Source organism: Schistocerca cancellata, chromosome 10, assembly GCF_023864275.1.
Source record: "Schistocerca cancellata isolate TAMUIC-IGC-003103 chromosome 10, iqSchCanc2.1, whole genome shotgun sequence".
NCBI lineage: Eukaryota > Metazoa > Arthropoda > Insecta > Orthoptera > Acrididae > Schistocerca > Schistocerca cancellata.
Window position 1 is genome coordinate 18,836,837 of NC_064635.1, and position 20,078 is coordinate 18,856,914.

The window sequence follows — 20,078 nt, forward strand, 5'->3', positions numbered from 1 at the left end:
TTACTGATCTTTACATGTATATCACATCTACCGATTTCTGTCCCATTCGGATAATTCCTTCGTGGTGCGTGTTTTTTTTTTCTCATACGTGTAATCGTTTAATGTATTGATGCAGTTGCCTTATATGGCTTTTAAAAATTATTTTGTCAATCCAGAATCAGTCAAAGTCCATGCGTTGATAGTTCCTTGAACTCAGAAATCCCTTCTACTGCATTTCTAACGTCATATCAAAGTTCATCTTCTGCAGCAGGTCACTTCCAGCTCATATAGGACTTACCCAATACATTAACTTACGACCTGTTTTTCTCGATACTTGCAACCACACCGAGGTATAGTTCACCGTAGTTGATAAATAATCATCCCTATTAACAATTTTTAGATCACACACCTTTGTTTCTTTAGCCAACCTGGTCGATAGCGAGTTGCTGACGACACAATAGTGACTCTGGTTTCGTCATCGAGTACCGTTTTTAAACCGGCATCGCTAAGGTATAATTCATCGTAGTTGACAAATAATCACCCCTATTAACATTTGTTTAGATCATGCACTTTTGTTTCTGTGCCAGCCTGATCGACTTCCAGTCCCTGATGACACAATACTGACTTTGGTTTCGTCACCCAGTACTATTTTAAAATCGACATCGCTATGTGATGTCACTTCTGGGTTGTTAATTGCTCTGACCTCTTTTCAAATGGTTCAAATGGCTCCGAGCACTATGGGACTTAACATCTGAGGTCATCAGTCCCCTAGAATTTAGAACTACTTAAACCTAACTAACCTAAGGACACCACACACATCCATGCCCGAGGCAAGCTTCGAACCTGCGCCCGTAGCGGTAGTGCGGTTCCAGACTGAAGCGCCTAGAACCGCTCTGATCTCTTTTGCCAGTTTCATTTGTTACTTCTGTTTCTGCCGTCTCTCTTGATGGTCATTTATTTTCTCAGTCGAAATTTTCCGGCTTTAATTGAGAGTTTTGTCTTTCTGCCACGATCCCTTGCAGTAGAAGTAATTACCTCAATTGTCAGATTACCTTCCGTTCGGAAAGTGGATGCACTCAGCGACTGTATGTGAGTTATAAAGTCTCTCTCACTCATACACACACACACGGTATAAATATCGTAAATAGAAGCTAGTCTCGAACACATACTTCGTTAGGTTGGCAACAAATAGGTAACCATACCAAAGAATATGAAACACGTAATGGAGTCGCAATATTTACGTTGTGAAAAACAGTGTACGACGAAATAGTTATATCGAGTGGCAAAAGAACAATATTCCACCACGAAAAAGAGTGAGAAACTCGGTGAACAGTTTGTGGAAGGCGAGAACACAAAGATGTGATTATACGGCAGTGATAAAAGTGGTAGTGCGACCTCCATACTAGATGTGAGGAAATGCAGATCAGCAAATCGCAAGTAATTACTTTTTTGTTACAATAAATCACGAAGTGATCGGTTTAATAATCTAAAACTTACACAACTGTGTCGTCATAGATCCCACTGAAGATGCCTTAGAACAGGAGAAGGCGAAACGCGTATGGGATAAATAAAGTAACTAGCAGCAGGAAAAGGCAGTTTTATTTACAAAATAAGTATTTATATGCTTGCTACGCAGGATGTACACACAAACAAACTTGTTAAATGTTTCAAAGCTTTACGGTCCTTCAGAGGTCACAAGAATTGTGTGTAACCAGTTGTCAGTGATGTGGAACTTGTAGGATAGTTTTAGCAGCGCCAGTTGTGTTGATAGATCGAGAGGAGCGGTCTACTTCCCGAATCTCTGTAACAGGTCTGAAACGATTGCCAAGTAGTGCTTCCTTCATGTTAGGAATCAAGTTGAAATCACAAGGGCTTAAGTCCTGGGACTGGAGTGGATTGCAGGCTGTGTTTCAAAAATGAACAGCTTAGGCAAAGAAGCGGCTACACTTTCTGCACAGATACGCCCATCATTTTGCAGGAGAATGTCCGGTCTCGTGTGGCACAGCTTGCGACTGATTTGGTCGATCGATGGGGCTTGATTCCTGAGATGAAGGAACCTCTTTATGGCATTCGATTCAGAACCGTCACAGAGATTCGTCAGGAAGTAGACCGCTCCACTCGGTGTATCAACACATCTGGCGCTGCAGCATGTGCCCTACGACTTCCACATTGCTGGCAAGGGGTTATACACAAGGACAGGAAAACTTCGAAACAAGTGTCTGCTTTGTGTAAGTTGTAAATAAATATTTGCCTCTATTGAAGTTCCAAATCTCGTAGTTCTTAAGAATGGACCTCAAATCATATATCGATAGGAAATGCGAAATGGCTGACAGCTTCAGTGTGGTGTAAAAACGCAAGCTCATCTTGTACTGAGGACACTGTAGGGCGACCATACTTTTTCGTGTGCAGCGCTTTTACGAATAATTTATAATTTAACCTGTGCCCTATTAGACCACTCTGTGCATTTACAACTTCCTATGGGATTCTGGAGTAACAGAACTCTACCATCTAGTGAAGAAGATGTATGAGACAGGCGAAATACCCTCAGACTTCACAAGGAATATAATAATTCCAATCCTAAAGAAAGCAGGTATTGACAGATGTGAAAACTACCGAACTATCAGTTTACAAAGCCACAGCTGCAAAATACTAACACGAATTCCTTACAGATGAATGGAAAAACTGGTAGAAGTCGACCTCGGGGAAGATCAGTTTGGATTCCGTAGAAATGTTGGAACACGTGAGGCAATACTGACCATACGACTTATCTTAGAAAATAGATTAAGACAAGGCAAACCTACGTTTCTAGCATTTGTAGACTTAGAGAAAGCTTTTGACAATGTTGACTGGAATACTCTCTTTCAAAATCTGAATATGTCAGGGGCAATTACATTGAGCGAAAGGCTATTTACAATTTGTACAGAAACCAGATGGCAATTATAAGAGTCGAGGGACATGAAAGGGAAACAGTGGTTGGAAAGGGAGTGAGACAGGGTTTTAGCCTCTCCCCGAGGTTATTCAATCTGTATATTGAGCAAGTAGTAGAGGAAAGAAAAGAAAAGTTAGGAGTAGGCATTAAAATCCATGGAGAAGAAATAAAAACATTGAGGTTCGCCGATGACATTGTAATTCTGTCAGAGACAGCAAAGGACCTGGAAGAACAGTTGAATTTAACAGTGTCTTGAAAGGAGGATATAAGATGAACATCAACAAAAGGAAAACGAGGATAATGGAATGTAGTCAGATTAAATCGGGTGATGCTGAGGGAATTCATTAGGAAATGAGACACTTAAAGGAGTAAATGAGTTTTGCTATTTGGGGAGCAAAATAACTGATGATGGTCGAAATAGAGAGAATATAAAATGTAGACTGGCAATGGCAAGGAAAGCGTTTCTGAAGAAGAGAAATTTACTAACATCGAGTATAGATTTGTCAGGAAGTCTTTTCTGAAAATATTTGTATTTAGTGTAGCCACGTATGGAAGTGAAACGTGGACGATAAATAGTTCAGACAATAAGATTATAGAAGCTTTCGAAATGTGGTGCTAAAGAAGAATGCTGAAGGTTCGATGGGTAGATCACATAACTAATGAGGAGGTACTGTATAGAATTGGAGAGGAGATTGTGGCACAACATGACTAGAAGAAGGGATCGGTTGGTAGGACATATTCTGAGACATCAAGGGATGACCAATTTAGTATTGGAGGTAAGCGTGGAGGGTAAAAATCGTAGAGGGAGACCAAGAGATGAATACACTAAACAGATTCAGAAGGATGTAAGTTGCAGTAGGTACTGGGAGATGAAGAAGCTTGCACAGGATAGAGTAGCATGGAGAGCTGCATCAAAGCAGTCTCAGGACTAAAGACCACAACAACAACAACACGTGATTTCGACAGCCGTTATCAGTTCAAGAGTTTCTGCAAGCTTTTCTGTGATAGTATTTGAATATGAACGTGCACCAATTGTGCTTGTAATTTTCTTACCAGGTACAGTTTTTGAGGCCATTTACTAAACAAAGGATGTTGCTTATTACTACAAAACATGAATAATTAATTATGATTTATTCCAAACATTAAATGACATGTTAACAAATATTAATATTGAAAGAGTACGAATTAATAAGTGCTGTAAAATTTAGAAGAGGACTGCAGCGTAATTAGAATTGATTGTTGAAACTAGCAGTTGCAGCTGTGAAGAATGGAGCAAAAATGGCGGTACAAAATTATAGCTCATAGTATGTGGACGATGAGTTTCCTTCTTTCTAGTGATTGAATAATTACCCTTAATTAATTTAAGCAAGTTGATTCTTTTGTCTACATTTATATAACCACACTGTAATTAAAATTAATTTAATACTGGTCACCTTTTTGCGTCAGCGTAGAAAATTTCAGGATAGTAACAAAATACAACAAACAACTACTTCAGCCCAAGTGAAATGACAATTAAGTCGAAACCCTTAGCTGCCGACAGGTGTTGTTGACATACATCAATGGGGACAGCTGAAAATGTGTGTCCCGACCAGCATTCGAACCCGGGATCTCCTGCTTACATGGCAGACACTCTGTCCATCTGAGCCACCGAGGGCACAGGGGAGAGTGCGACTGCAGGGACTTATCCCTTGCACGCTTCCTGTGAGACCCACATTCCCAATAGTTCACAACCTACATTCATAGTGTTCCTAATAGGTATTTGCCCATTCACTCATTACTCGCGCCAGCCTAAGCTGACGAGTCCCGTAAGAGTTCGGGCAAAGTGTGCGCATTCGCACAGAAGGAGGTCAATGGCCAGGTAGCCTTTAACTATATGAAGATGGTATCTGTTCCCGAAAGAACAGATACCACTGAATGGGCAAATATCTACGAGGGTCACTCCAAAAGAAATGCACACTATTTTTGTAAAAATACAGTTATCATTCTGCATGTGTGAAAGATTTACAGTGTGTAGATACATCCTTCTCTCTTGTTTTCAAACTTAGTTTAACCTGTTCCCGTGAGTGGCGCCGTCACAGCATGTCTTCAAGATGGCTGCTACACTTGACGTTCGTCAGAAGCGACGTACTGCCATAGAACTCCTGTGCTGTGAAAACGAGACAGTGGGAAACATCCACAAGAGGTTGAGAAAGGTGTATGGAGATGCTGCTGTCGATCGCAGTACAGTTAGTCGGTGGGCAAGCAGATTAGGTGATGAAAGCCGGCACGGCAACATTGAGGATTGTCCTCGCAGCGGCAGGCCTCGTACTGCACACACTCCAGACAATGTGCAGAGAGTTAACGAATTGGTGACTGCTGACAGACGCATCACAGTGGACGAATTGTCACGCTACGTTGGGATAGGGGAAGGAAGTGTTTGCACAATACTGAAAGTGTTGCCGTCAAAAAAGATTTGTGCCACGTGGGTTCCCAGGATGTTGACAGTGGCTCACAAAGAAACAAGAAAAACGCTATGCAGCGAACTTTTGGAACAGTACGAGAGTGGTGGAGATGAATTTCTTGGAAGAATTGTGACAGGTGATGAAAAATGGCTCCCTCATTTTTCACCAGAGACCAAGAGGCAATCATTGGAGTGGCATGATGTAAATTCACCCAAGAAAAATAAATGTAACCCTACCTTCTTCTAGAAAATTTTGGCTACGGTGTTTTTCGATTCCGAAGGACTCTTGCTTGTGGACATCATGCAAAGAGGAACCACCATAAATTCTGATGCATGTGACGACACAGCAGAAACTTCAAGCTCGACTGAGTCGTGTTGGACCACATCTGCAAAAGCAGTATGTTTTGCTGTTACACGACAATGCACGGCCACATATCAGTCAAAAAACCATGGAAGCGATCACAAACCTCGGATGGACAACACTGAAACACCCGCCCTACAGTCCTGACCTGGCTCCATGTGACTATCATTACTTTGGGAAACTGAAAGACTCTCTTCGTAGAACAAGGTTTGAAGATGATGACTCCCTTGTGCACGCTGTCAAACAGTGGCTCCAACAGGTTGGTCCAGAATTTTACCGTGCGGGTATATAGGCGCTGGTTCCAAGATGACTTAAGGCAGTTGAGAGGGATGTAAATTATGTAGAGAAATGAAAATATTGTTCCTAAAGAATGTATCTACAAACTGTGAAACTTTCAGACATGTAGAATAAAAGATGGATTTTAAAAAAAGTAGTGTGCATTTCTTTTGGAGTGACCCTCATATTAGGAACACTACGAATGTAGGTTGTGGACAGTTGGGAATATGGGTCTCACGGGAAGCGTGCAAGGGATACGTCCCTGCATTCGCACTACCCTCTTTGCCCTCAGTGGCTCAAACAGATAGAGCATCTGCAATGTAAGCAGGACATCCCGGGTTTGACTCCTGGTCGGAGCACATATCTTCAGGTGTCCCCACTGATGTATATCAACAACACCTATCGACAGCTAAGGGTTTCGATTTAATTATCATTTTATTCTAGAGAAGCTGCACGGTCATCAGTGGTAACTGTTCTTTCGGGAACAGATACCAGCTTCATATAAACATCGTAAGTGTCTCAAAATACTGAAGAAAACTTATTCAGTTCACACCAGCTGGCAGTGTAAAAAAGACGTGCTTTGTTGAGATATTCATATATGGGATTGTTTGGTAGCGACATGCATAATACGATAACCGTATGTGGTGGAAAGTTGTCCGCATTTGTGGCACATTCAGCGTACGACAAGAACCACCACCCAACTGCTGTCATTGATCTTGCAGGCGAGGAGTGGCAGCTGGAGGACAAAAGCAACGCTACGCTGTCCGTGGACACTGGCTGCATGCAGCTGTTGGCCAACGCCCTGGACCACCCCACGTGCCCACTGGAAGACCTGCCTCCGGAAACCATTAAGCGGCGCGAGCAGTGCCGTGTGCAGCTGTGGCACGACCTGTCGCAGGGGTCGCCCCACATACCCGTCACCAGCTACCTGGCCTACACGCAGAGGGCCAACGTCAACCTCTGCCTCTTCGCCTGGATGACTGTCAACTCGATCAGCATTTGCCAGGATGTCCCCTTTAGTATGATTCAGTCTGTGCGCGATGCCCGCTGCGTTTTCGGTGGTCCTGACGACCAACCCTGTCCGCAACTCAACGCAACCGACGCCGTCTGCTCTGTTTGCAGGGCTATTCTCCTGCTGAAGTGTCGCGATTTTGCTTCCACAAGTTATCTTGAGGCATGTCGCTCCCCCATGGACCAACGTGGTTGGTACTCACCATACTGTGGATATTATATACAGGGCAAAGACAAGCCGACAAACAGAATACTGAGCTACAAAGACAGTCTAAACAGTGGCACCTTGAAGTACAAGGATTTTAAAATCGAGGGCTTAGAACCTTTAGAAATAACATTTGTAGCAGTAAATATTCTCTTTCGATTTTTGACTGCCACAGTGTACGTGTATCTTCCCAATTTACGTAATTTGCCCGGAAAGATATTCTTGTCCTTTCAGATAACAGGTATGGTCCAGATCTTGTTTTCTGAGGTCTTGTATCGTGTGGCGGGTGTCCCTGACTTATCAGCGACGGTGCAGATTGATAGCGCACTAACTCTTCTGAACTGTATCTGGCTCAACTCATTCTGCTACCAAATGTACGCATGCGTTCGTCACCTCAGGCTTCCTAGCGACCTAGATCGTGCTGAAGCGAGGAAGGTCTTCCGCCGTCAGCTGTTGTGTTCGCTAATACCCTGGAGCGTAGTACTGGTGGCAACCATTGCTTTGGAAAGAACGAGCGAATATTACCTGTTGCACAGTCGGGTAATATTCATCGTCGCAATTTCTCTGTCAGTAACTTACAATATGGTTTGCCTTGGACTGGTGGGATACATGTACCGACGTACTCGTAATTCCATGCGGCAGCTCAAAATTTATAGTAAAGAGGCGTTTGGCTCAAAGACACTAATTCTTTACATGTCAGCTAAGACAGTCACTTTAAGTGGCATAGGCACGATTGTTAGAATTGGCTTCCACCAGGCACAAGGCATAGCGCAGTACGTGTACTATGTCCATATAGCTACGATGTTACAGGGTCCACTGCTTTTCGTTTTATTCGTTTGCAACAATGCAACTCTCCCTCTGCTCAGGGAGAGACTATTAGCACGGTGGAACCCCGATGTCATCGGTCCAGGACAAGAATTGTGTTCATCGGCCGAGAGAAATCTGGCGAAGAGAGTCAATGTGCAGGCTGCGGCTGCGGAATCCACATTGTAATCTCCACGGGTGTTTTTTTTTCCCAAGGATTGTCTTTGTTGTGCTAAACCCTGTCATAAGTTATCAATGTAGAAGCTAGCTGGTTTGATAAAATTACTGTGATTCATGTAAAACTGCTTCCCTATTTTCTAATATGATCTTCATTTCTGCAATGACATTAAATAATTAATAAATAAAATTAAATCTATATGAAAATAAGATGCAAGTCTCTATTTCTTCTACCCAACAGGTGAAAGATTTAGACATATATACCTTATTAACGTGCACTTCACAAATTAAACAAGAAAAATTTTGTGATATTAGACTATGTCAAAGACGAAGATAGTACAAGAACTTAATCTTAACCGCGGATTACTTTAAGTGCCGTTCTATAAAGTGAAGGCAACAGAATCTACTCTTAGTATACACTTACAAGAACTTCGTCCTTTCTGCAGATTCTTGCGAAGCTTTTAACCCACGTCTATTTTTATCTTACGTTTAAAATTACATTGAGGCTTTGTAAATAACTGATTGCCCAGTCATGGCTCATCTGATTTCTCTCACTGTGTATGGAGAAACCTGAGATTCTGTCTTCGACTGTCTACAAATTACCCTTTTCTGGCAGTTTCTTATAAATGTTGTGTGACATGAAAATCCAACTTGAAACGAAATTATTCTTTGCGTACCTGCTTGCACTGAGATGAAAAAAATCATGGGATACCTTGTAACACCGTATCGGGCCTCCTTTTGCTCGATGTAATGCAGCCACACGACCTGTCATGGACTCAACAAGTCGTTTGAAGTCCCCGCAGGAATACTGAGCCATACCGCCATAGGTCTGCCGATGGCATTGTAATTCTGTTGGAGAGAGCAAAGGACCTGAAGAGCAGTTGAACTGAACAGTGTCTTGAAAGGAGGATATAAGATGAACATCAACAAAAGCAAATCGAGGATAGTGGAATGTAGTTGAATTGAATCAGGCGATGCTGAGGGAATGACATTAGGAAATGGGACACTTAAAGGAATAAATGAGTTAATGAGTTTTGCTATTTGGGAAGCAAAATAACCGCTGATGATGGTCGACGTTGAGACAATATAAAATGTAGACTGGCAATGACAAGGAAAGAGTTCCTGAAGAAAATAAGTTAAAAAGAAGTTTCTTAACATCGAGTACAGTTCTAAGTGTGAGGAAGTCTTTTCTGGTAGTACTTGTATGGAGTGCAGCCATGAAAATGAAACATGGATGATAAATAGTTTAGACAAGAAGAGAATGTGGTGCTATAGAAGAATGTTGAAGATTAAAGGGGTAGATCACGTAACTAATGAGAAAGTACTGAACGGAATTGCGGAGAGGAATTTGTGGCACAACTTGACTAGATGAAAGGATCGGTAGGTGGGATATGCTCTGAGGCATCAAGGGATCACCAGTTAGTATTGGACGGCAGCGTCGAGGGAGACCAAGAGATGAATACACTAAGCAGATTCATAAGGATGATGGACGATGGTTGCACAGAATGGAGTAGCATGGAGAGCTGAATCAAACCAGTTTCTGGACTGAAGACCAAAACAACAACAACAACTGTCTCTATAACAGTCCATATTTGCGAGAGTATTACCGCTGCAGGATTTTGTGCACGCACTGACCTTTCAATTATGTCCAACAAATGTTCAATGGGATTCATGTCGGGCGATCTAGGTGGCCAAATCATATTCTCGAATTGTCCAGAATGTTCTTCAAACTAATCGCCAACAGTTGTGGCCCGGTGACACTGTGCATCATTGTTTGGGGACATGAGGTCCAAGTACGGTTGTAAGTGGCCTCCAAGTAGCCGAACATGACCATTTCCAGTTAATGATGGGTTCAGTTGGACCAGAGGACCCAGTTCATTCCTTGTAAACATAGCCCACACCATTTTGGGGGCACCACCAGCTTGTCTAGTGCCTTGTTGACAACTTGTGTCCATGAGTTCGTGAGAATTGCGCCACATTGTAATCCCACCATCAGCTCTTACCAACTGAAACCGGGACTCATCTGACCAGGCCACAGTTTTCTAGTCGTCTAGGATCCAACTGATATACCCAAAAGCCCAGGACAAGCATGCTATTACCAAAGGCACGTGAGTTGGCCGTCTGCTGCCATAGCCCATTAACACTTTTCGCCACGCTATCGTAACGGGTCCATCCGTCGTAGATCTCACATTGATTTCTGAGGTTATGTCACGCAGTCCTGGTTGTGTGTTAGCAGTGACAACTCTACGCAATCGCCGCTGCTCTAGGTCGTTAAGTAAAGACATTCTGCGTTCAAAGTCTATTAATAACCGTGGCGCGCCCTAATCACGTCGAAAACCATACGAATTGCCTGAGTACACATGATAGCTCCGCCAGTACACCGTCCTTTTATACCTCGTGAACGGGATACTACAGCCAAATGTATATGTGCGTATTTCTACCACATGACGTTTGTCACCTTAGTGTATATACGTATTTTTTAATTTAATTTACTGATGTTATCTGAAAGGAGCAATGGCCTTGCCGCAGTGGATACACTGGTTCGCGTGAGATCACCGAAGTTAAGCGCTGTGGGGCGTGGACGGCAGTTGGATGGGTGACCATCCAGCCACCATGCGCTGTTGCCATTTTTCGGGGTGCACTCAGCCTCGTGACGACAACCGAGGAGCTACTCGACCGAATAGTAGCGGTGAAACGTCCCCTTAGAACAATTTATACACGACTGTGCTTAACCTGACACACAATATTATTTAGCGCAACGCAATCTGACTTTCAAAAATCCCTACAAAAGAATGGCCTGACTAACATTAAACTATACCTTTCACAAATAACTTACCTCACAAAAATCTTCATTACTCGAACTACTGCAATACAGCGAGCGCCACTATTGCCAGCTAAATAAAAGATTCAAACTACGGAAGGCACTAACTACTGATAGGGATAGTTAGCAAATGAACGATATTAATAGAGAACAAACAATGTATTTACCTTAATAGTCATAATATATATAGCAGTTCATGACAAATTACAAAACTCCGCCATCTCTCTCCCCACATCCACCACTGCTGGCGGCTCACCTCGCACTGCGCAACGCTACGCGCTGTTCACATCCAGCTGCCGCTGCCCAACACTACAATGGCAGACAACAATGCAAACTAGCCACAGACTGCACACAGCACAGCCAGTGATTTTCATACAGAGAGCGCTACGTAACGTTGCCAATAAGAGAACATAAACAGCCTACTTATGTTCACATCCAGCTGCCGCTGCCCAACACTACAATGGCAGACAACAATGCAAACTAGCCACAGACTGCACACAGCACAGCCAGTGATTTTCGTACAGAGAGCGCTACGTAACGTTGCCACTAAGAAAACATAAACAGCCTACTTACAGCGGCTTCGGTCAGGAATACCATCACAACGACCGGGAGAGCGGTGTGCTGACCCCACGCCCCTCCTATCCGCATCCTCCTTGGCGGATGACACGGCGGTCGGATGGTCCCGGTAGGCCACCCGTGGTCTGATGGGGGAGTGTTTTTTCTTTTTATCTGAAAGAGGTGCATTTTGCACATGTCTGAAGAAGTTGTACCTGTGGATGTTTTTCATTTTAAATGCTGAGTCCAGAGAAATTAATATCATTGCAAAATGAGAGGTACAGGGAAGCGAAGACAATTAGTCAGTAGTGTGTTGAGGAAGGTCTAAAAGCTTGACCTGCTTGAGCTGGTTGGTGGTTCGATTCAAAAAGCAGACGCACTTCGTCCCATCCTCTCTCATTTAAAAAGAAATTGTGTGAAACATTTTACTTTTTTATGTTGTGTACGACATTCCAATAACTTGGCAAGCGCCATTCTTATCTCTTAAAGAATCAAGGTACGTCGGATACAATAAATAAAAAGAATCTGCTGCTAATTTCCAAGTCAGTGCTTGAAATAACCTAGGAACAACCTTAAGATAAGAACGACAAACAGGAGAATGTAGGTTGAAGGAGTAACTTGGAGATGAATCGAATCGTATGACAGTCTGTCAGCCAACTACTTGAAGTTAGATGGATGCAAATGTGCCAATGGCATAGGAGCCTCTGTTCTTAGTTGATGTCTTGTTTTGACAGTTCCAGGCTGTTCACCACAAGGGTGTAACTGGTTCTTTTTTTTTGTGGTTTTAGGGCGCACAACTTCAATGGTCATTAGCGCCCAGACTACGTTAGGAATGCACCGCCAGGCACAAGTTTAAAACAGCAACTAAAAGGGAAAACACGATAAAAGACAGACTGACAGGCACAGGATAAAAAAAAAACAAAAAAAAGCAGCATAATCAAAGGTCCTTAAAGAGGTTGGTCAAGTTGATAAAATGAAGAACGCGAGCAGCTGCTCGTAGGTCATCCGCTAAAATGGCATCTAGACTACATGGCAGGCCAAGATCAAGACGCAGTGTGTTAAAATCCGGGCAGGACGTTAAAATGTGGCGGATCGTCAGCAATTGCCCATATGGGCAGAACGGAGCCGGCGCAGCCGTCAGCAGATGGCGATGGCTGAACCGGCAGTGTCCAATTCGTAACCGGGCCAAAACGACCTCCTCCCGCCGAGAAGGGCGGGAGGAGGACGTCCAAGCCGCGGGAAGAGGTTTCAAGGCCCGAAGCTTGTTGTCTGTAAGTGTAGCCCAATCGGCATGCCACAGCGATAAAATGCGCTGACAAATGACCCTGCTACAATCTGATGAAGGGACACAACAAGAAGCTGTCCGAGGCTGGAGGACCGCAGCCTTGGCCGCTGCATCTGCAGCTTCGTTCCCAGGAAGACCGACATGGCCAGGAACCCACATAGCTAACCGGAGAACCGACGTCCACCAGCTGCTGAAGAGAGCGTTGGATCCGGTGCACGAAAGGGTGAACCGGATACGGATCACTGAGGCTCTGGATGGCGCTCAGGGAATCGGAGCAGATGACATAAGCAGAATGACGGTGGCGGCAGATGTAAAGAACAGCCTGGTAGAGGGCAAAGAGCTCAGCTGTGAAGAGCGAACAATGGCCATGGAGCCGGTATTTGAAACTTTGTGCCCCGACAATAAAAGAACACCCGACCCCGTCATTGGTCTTAGAGCCATCTGTATAAATGAAGGTCATATTAATGAACTTCGAACGAAGTTCGACAAAACGGGAGTGGTAGACCGAACCGGGGGTAACCTCCTTTGGGAGCGAGGTGAGGTCAAGGTGAACGCGAACCTGAGCCTGGAGCCAAGGTGGCGTGTGGCTCTCGCCCACTCGAAAGGTTGCAGGGAGTGAAAAATTAAGGTGTTGAAGGAGGCGACGAAAGCGAACTCCAGGGGGTAGCAGGGCAGAGACATACAACCCGTATTGACAGTCGAGCGAGTCGTCAAAAAAGGAACGAGAAGACGGGTGGTCGGGCATTGACAGTAGCCGACAGGCATACCGACAAAGCAGTATATCGTGCCGGTAGGTGAGTGGCAATTCACCAGCGTCAGCATGAAGACACTGTACGGGACTAGTATAAAACGCTCCGTTCGCAAGACGTAAACCCCGATGTTGTATGGAGTTGAGGCGGCGTAAGATGGATGGCCGTGCAGAGGAGTATACGAAGCTCCCATAATCCAGCTTGGAGCGGACGATCGACCGATATAGACGAAGTAGGACGGTTCGATCCGCTCCCCACGACAGACCACTGAGAACACGGAGGACATTTAGAGAACGGGTACAACGGGCAGCCAAATATGACACATGTGGAGACCAGCTAAGTTTCCTGTCAAATGTAAGACCTAAAAATTTTGTTGTCTCCACGAATGGGAGAGCAACGGGACCGAGTCGTAAGGACGGTGGGAGAAACTCCTTGTAGCGCCAGAAGTTAATACAGACCGTCTTCTCGGCAGAAAAACGGAAGCCATTGGCGACACTCCAGGAGTAAAGACGGTCAAGAGAACGCTGAAGACAGCGCTCCAGGAAACATGTACGCTGAGGGCTGCAATAGATGGTAAAATCGTCCACGAAAAGGGAGCCCGATACATCAGCTGGGAGGCAATCCATTATTGGATTGATCGCTATGGCGAAGAGAGCGACGCTCAATACTGAGCCCTGTGGCACCCCATTCTCCTGGCGAAAGGTGTCTGACAGGACAGAACCCACACGTACCCTGAACTGTCGATCCATTAAAAAGGAACGAATAAAAAGAGGGAGGCGACCGCGAAGGCCCCATGTATGCATGGTGCAGAGAATGCCCGCCCTCCAACAGGTGTCGTAAGCCTTCTCCAAATCAAAGAACACAGCTGCGGTCGGGCGCTTCCGCAAGAAGTTATTCATAATGAAGGTCGACAAGGTAACCAGATGGTCAACAGCAGAGCGGCGCCTACTAAATCCACATTGTACATTGGTAAGGAGGCGTCGAGACTCGAGCAGCCAAACCAAACGAGAGTGAACCATTCGCTCCATCACTTTACAGACAGCTGGTAAGCGAGATGGGTCGATAACTGGAAGGCAAGTGCTTGTCCTTCCCCGGCTTAGGAATCGGGACAACAATAGACTCGCGCCAGCATGCGGGAACATGTCCCCCAATCCAGATGCGATTGTAAGTACGAAGAAGGAAACCTTTACCCGCAGGAGAAAGGTTCTTCAGCATCTGAATATGAATAGAATCAGGCCCTGGAGCGGAGGACCGTGACCGGGCAAGTGCGTTTTCGAGCTCCCGCATGGTGAATGGGGCATTATAACTTCCACGATTCGAGGAGCAGAAGTTAGGTGGCCTAGCCTCCTCTGCCTGTTTTCGGGGGAGGAAGGCAGGGTGGTAATGAGCGGAGCTCGAAACCTCTGCGAAAAAGCGGCCGAAGGCATTGAAGATATCCTCAGGGGCCACAAGGACGTCATTCGCGAACGTCAAGCCAGAAACTGGTGAGTGGACCGTAGTGCCAGATAGCCGGCGCAGGCTACCCCAGACAACAGAAGAAGGAGTAAAACTGTTGAAGGTGCTTGTGAAAGCAGCCCAGCTGGCTTTTTTGCTTTCTTTAATAATACGACGACACTGTGCACGTAATCGTTTATAATTGATACAATTCGCCACTGTAGGGTGGCGTTTAAAGGTGCGTAAAGCACGTCGACGAGCACGTAAAGCGTCTCTACATGCTGCGGTCCAGCAGGGGACCGGTACGCGACGTGGAGAAGAAGTAGGGTGAGGGATGGAATATTCAGCAGCAGTGAGAATGACTTCCGTGAGGTGTGCAACCTGACGATCGCAGCTTGTGATGGTTTGATCCTGAAAGGTCACCCTGGAAGAGAAGAGATCCCAGTCTGCTTTGGAGATGTTCCAACTAGATGAGCGCGGAGAGGGGGTATGCTGCAGGAGATGGATAACACACGGGAAGTGGTCGCTCGAATATGTATCAGAAAGTGCATACCACTCAAACCGGCGTGCAAGTTGGGTAGTACACATACAGAGGTCTAAATGGGAATAGGTGTGAGATGTGTCCGAAAGAAAAGTAGGGGCGCCAGTATTGAGGCAGACAAGATTGAGCTGGTTGAAAAGGTCTGCTAACAGGGAGCCCCTCGGGCAGGATGCTGGAGAGCCCCAAAGGGGATGGTGGGCATTGAAGTCTCCAGTTAACGAAAATGGTGCAGGTAGCTGAGCAATAAGTTGCATCATGTCTGCCCTGGTAACGGCAGATGACGATGGAGTGTAAATGGTACAAATGGAAAATGTAAAAGTGGGGAGAGTAATTCGGATGGCAACTGCCTGCAGGCCGGTGTGCAATGTGATGGGATCGTATTAAATATCATCCCGGACCAGCAGCATAACCGCTCCATGAGCTGGAATACCTACCACAGGGGGTAGGTCAAAACGCACAGAGGTGTAGTGTGCCAAGGCAATTTGATCGCATGGGCGTAGCTTCGTTTCCTGGAGGGCTACGACGAGCGGACGGTGCAAGCGGAGCAGCAACTTCAAGTCCTCTCGGTTGGAACGAATTCTGCGAATATTCCAGTGAATAAGTGCCATCGTAAGAAGAAAAGGAAGATGAAAGAAGGGGTCACCTCGAAGGCCGCTGAGGGCCTGGCTTCGAGCGAGCACCGCCGCCGCTATCAGTAGGCGGACAGTCATCGTCCATTGGGTCTATAGGTTCATCGGCCATCTTGGGAGGATGGCCGGGAGGGGGAGCTTCCTCCGCCGGTGAACGGCCAGATGTTCGGCTACCAGCGGTGCGGCCAGGCGAAACGGATGACGGCCTGTGGCGGCAACCGCTGGGTGGCGCAGGAGAAGAAATGCGCCGTGGCGGAGAAGGAGAATTGTGCTTCCTATGAGCCTTCTTGGAAGGTCGTTTGGTGGAAGTACCGGTCGATGGCTGGGAGGTCGAGGTACGTAGGAAGTCTGCACGGGACGGTTCCTTCTTGAAGGCCCATGCATCTGACTTCTGGGTCTTCGTCTTAGCAGAAGCTGATGAAGGGACTTGTGTCTGTGGGGTGATGGGAGGAAGAGGAGACGTCGACTGCGCGATCTTAGCACTGGCCGAACGGACGACCGTGGTGCTGAAGGTCAGATAGCATGTCTGGGTTGCCACCTCCCTGGTAGTCCGAGGAGAGGCGAGGACAGTACTGAATTTACCCGCTGGGAGCAGCGTGGGCTTCCTACTAGCAAATAGCTTGCGAGCAGCCGAGGTAGACACTTTCTCTTTGACCCGAATTTCTTGGATACATCGTTCTTCCTTATAGATGGGACAGTTGCGGGAGGACGCTGCATGGTCACCCTGACAGTTCACACAACGAGGAGACGGAGGTGGACAGTCACCCTCATGGGCATCCCTGCCACAAGTGACACGTTTAGCCGCATTGGAACAAGACTGGCGAGTGTGATTTAAACGCTGACACTGGTAGCAGCGCGTAGGTGTCGGGACATAGGGCGAACAGAAATAACCTCGTAGCCCGCTTTGATGCGCGATGGCAGCTGAACACTATCAAAGGTCAAGAAAAGTGTCCGGGTCGGTACAAGGTCATTGTTGACCTTTTTCATGACCCTATGGACAGCCGTCACGCCCTGCTCAGCGAGGAAAGACTGAATCTCCTCGTCAGTCAATCCGTCGAGAGATCTAGTATAGACCACACCACGAGACGAATTCAAAGTTCGGTGAGCCTCCACCCGGACAGGGAATGTGTACAGGAGTGTGGCTCGAAGCAGTTTCTGTGCCTGAAAGGCGCTCTCAGTTTCTAGTAATAAGGTACCATTACGCAACCTTGTACAAGACTTAACAGTACCAGCTATGGCATCTACGCCCTTCTGGATAACGAAAGGGTTGACAGAGGAAAAATCCTTTCCATACTCAGATCGAGTAACGACGAGGAACTGCGGGGCAGGCGGTAGTACTTTTGTCACTGGTGGCTGGTCATGTTTCCGTTTGTGGGCAGAAGTCGAGAGAGAAGAAGAGAAATCCATTGCGGAGGAATCCCCCATGATTGCCAGCGTCTCCGATGGCGCGCTCCTTCCTTATGGGGACCCTCTCAGAGGGCACTCCCGCCTTAGGTGAATGTTTACACCTTAGGTCACACCTCCCGAGAAACAGACGGAGGGACCAATCGGCATGGTCAGAAGGTATCAGCTCAGGCAGTCACCCCTCCCTGGGCCTGGCCTTTACCAGGGGGTACGCGCGTGCCTTACATGTCTACCCAGGGCGGGGAATTACGCGTTACCCCATCACCGGCTACGCGTGCGAACGCGTGGGTCGGCCTTCAGGCGCGCACAGGGAGGAAAGTAGAAGAGGAAAAGGAAGAGTTAGAGGACAGACTGTCTCAAACGCCGAGGCGGAGACCAGAGAAGGCAAGGAGAAGAAGGCAAGGAGAAGAAGGCAAGGAGAAGAAGGCAAGGAGAAGAAGGCAAGGAGAAGAAGGCAAGGAGAAGAAGGCAAGGGAAAGAGTAAGGAAGACAGTGAGATGGAGAAGAACAAAGAAAGGAACCAACCAAAGTAAGGAAGAAACGAGAAGTGAAAAACCAAAAAGACCACAATTATAGGTCGTGGAACCGTTCGTCTATGGACGCAGGCGCTAACTCCCCTCTTGAGGGGGATGGACTCCTTTTAGTCACCTCTTATGACAGGCAGGAATACCGCGGGCCTATTCTGACCCCCGAACCCGCAGGGGGGGGGGGGGGTGTAACTGGTTCATCTCTGACTCCTAAATGGCTGGGGATGTCACTAGCAATGTTCAGAAAGTGATCGTTAAATACTGTACATGTATCTCATTTATCAATAATAGAAATATTTTTACTACGAACTGAATTTATATCATCGACCTTGTGCTGCTGACCAGATACTTCCTTCACAACTGACCGTATGATTTTCATTTTATCCTGTGATTAGCCTTTCTATTTGCATACCACATACTATTTACCTTCCTAAAATTTTAAGCACCTTAAAATACTGTCTGCAATGGGCTACTTGATTGTGATTATTTCTAACATTTTGATAGAATTCCCATTTTGTTCTTCATGATATCCTTAACCCACTAGTCAGCCACCCAGGCTACCCTGTTTACAACATTGTAATGGAAAGCAACTTTCAAAGAGCATGATAAATGTGTTAAGGAAAGCATTATATTCGTCATCTGTGTTATTGGCACTATAAACATTCTGCCACTCTTGTTCCTTGTTGTTGTTGTGGTCTTCAGTCCTGAGACTGGTTTGATGCAATTCTCCATGCTACTCTATCCTGTGCAAGCTTCTTCATCTACCAGTACCTACTGCAACCTACATCCTTCTGAATCTGCTTAGTGTATTTATCTCTTGGTCTCCCTCTACGATTTTTACCCTCCACGCTGCCCTCAATACTAAATTGGTGATCCCTTGATGCCTCAGAACATGTCCTACCAACCGATCCCTTCTTCTAGTCAAGTTGTGCCACAAGCTCCTCTTCTCCCCAACTCTATTCAATACCTCTTCATTAGTTATGTGATCTACCCATCTAATCTTCAGCATTTTTCTGTAGCACCACATTTCGGAAGCTTCTATTCTCTTCTTGTCTAAACTATTTATCATCCACGTTTCACTTCCATACATGTCTACACTCCATACAAATACTTTTAGAAGTGACTTCCTGACATTTAAATCTATACTCGATGTTAACAAATTTTTCTTCTTCAGAAATGCTTTCCTTGCCATTGCCAGTCTACATTTTATATCCTTTCTACTTCGACCATCATCAGTTACTTTGCTCCCCCACCCCAAATAGCAAAACTCCTTTACTACTTTAAGTGTATCATTTTCTAATCTAATTCCCTCAGCATCACCCAACTTAATTCGACTACATTCCATTATCCTCGTTTTGATTTTGTTGATGCTCATCTTATACCCTACTTTCAAGACACTTTCCATTCCGTTCAACTGCTCATCCAAGTCCTTTGCTGTCTCTGACCGAATTACAATGTCATCTGCGAAGTTTTTATTTCTTTTCCATGGATTTTAATACCTACTCCTACTCCGAACTGTTCTTTTGTTTCCTTTATTGCTTGCTCAATATACAGATTCAATAACATTGGGGATAGGCTACAACCCTGTCTCACTCCCTTCCCAACCACTGCTTCCCTTTCATACCCCTCGACTCTTATAACTGCCATCTGCTTTCTGTACAAATTGTAAATAGCCTTTCGCTCCCTGTTTTTTACCCATGCCACCTTCAGAATTTGAAAGAGAGTATTCGAATCAACATTGTCAAAAGCTTTCTCTAAGTCTACAAATGCTAAAAACATAGGTTTGCCTTTCCTTAATCTTTCTTCTAAGAAAAGTCGTAGGGTCAGTATTGCCTCACGTGTTCCAACATTTCTACGGAATCCAAACTGATCTTCCCCGAGGTCAGCTTCTTACAGTTTTTCCATTTGTCTGTAAAGAATTCACGTTAGTATTTTTAAGCTGTGACTTATT

General features: G+C 45.6%; 1 protein-coding gene across 1 annotated transcript in view; it reads left to right on the forward strand.

The window, feature by feature from the left end:
- Nucleotides 1–8,307, forward strand: part of LOC126106522 (uncharacterized) — an 85,762-nt gene extending 77,455 nt beyond the window's left edge. The window contains exon 7 of the mRNA XM_049912849.1: nt 6,708–8,307. Coding sequence (XP_049768806.1) covers nt 6,708–8,194 — 1,487 coding nt within the window. The 3' untranslated portion in view covers nt 8,195–8,307. The remainder of the gene's footprint in view (nt 1–6,707) is intronic.
- Nucleotides 8,308–20,078: the final 11,771 nt, after the last annotated feature.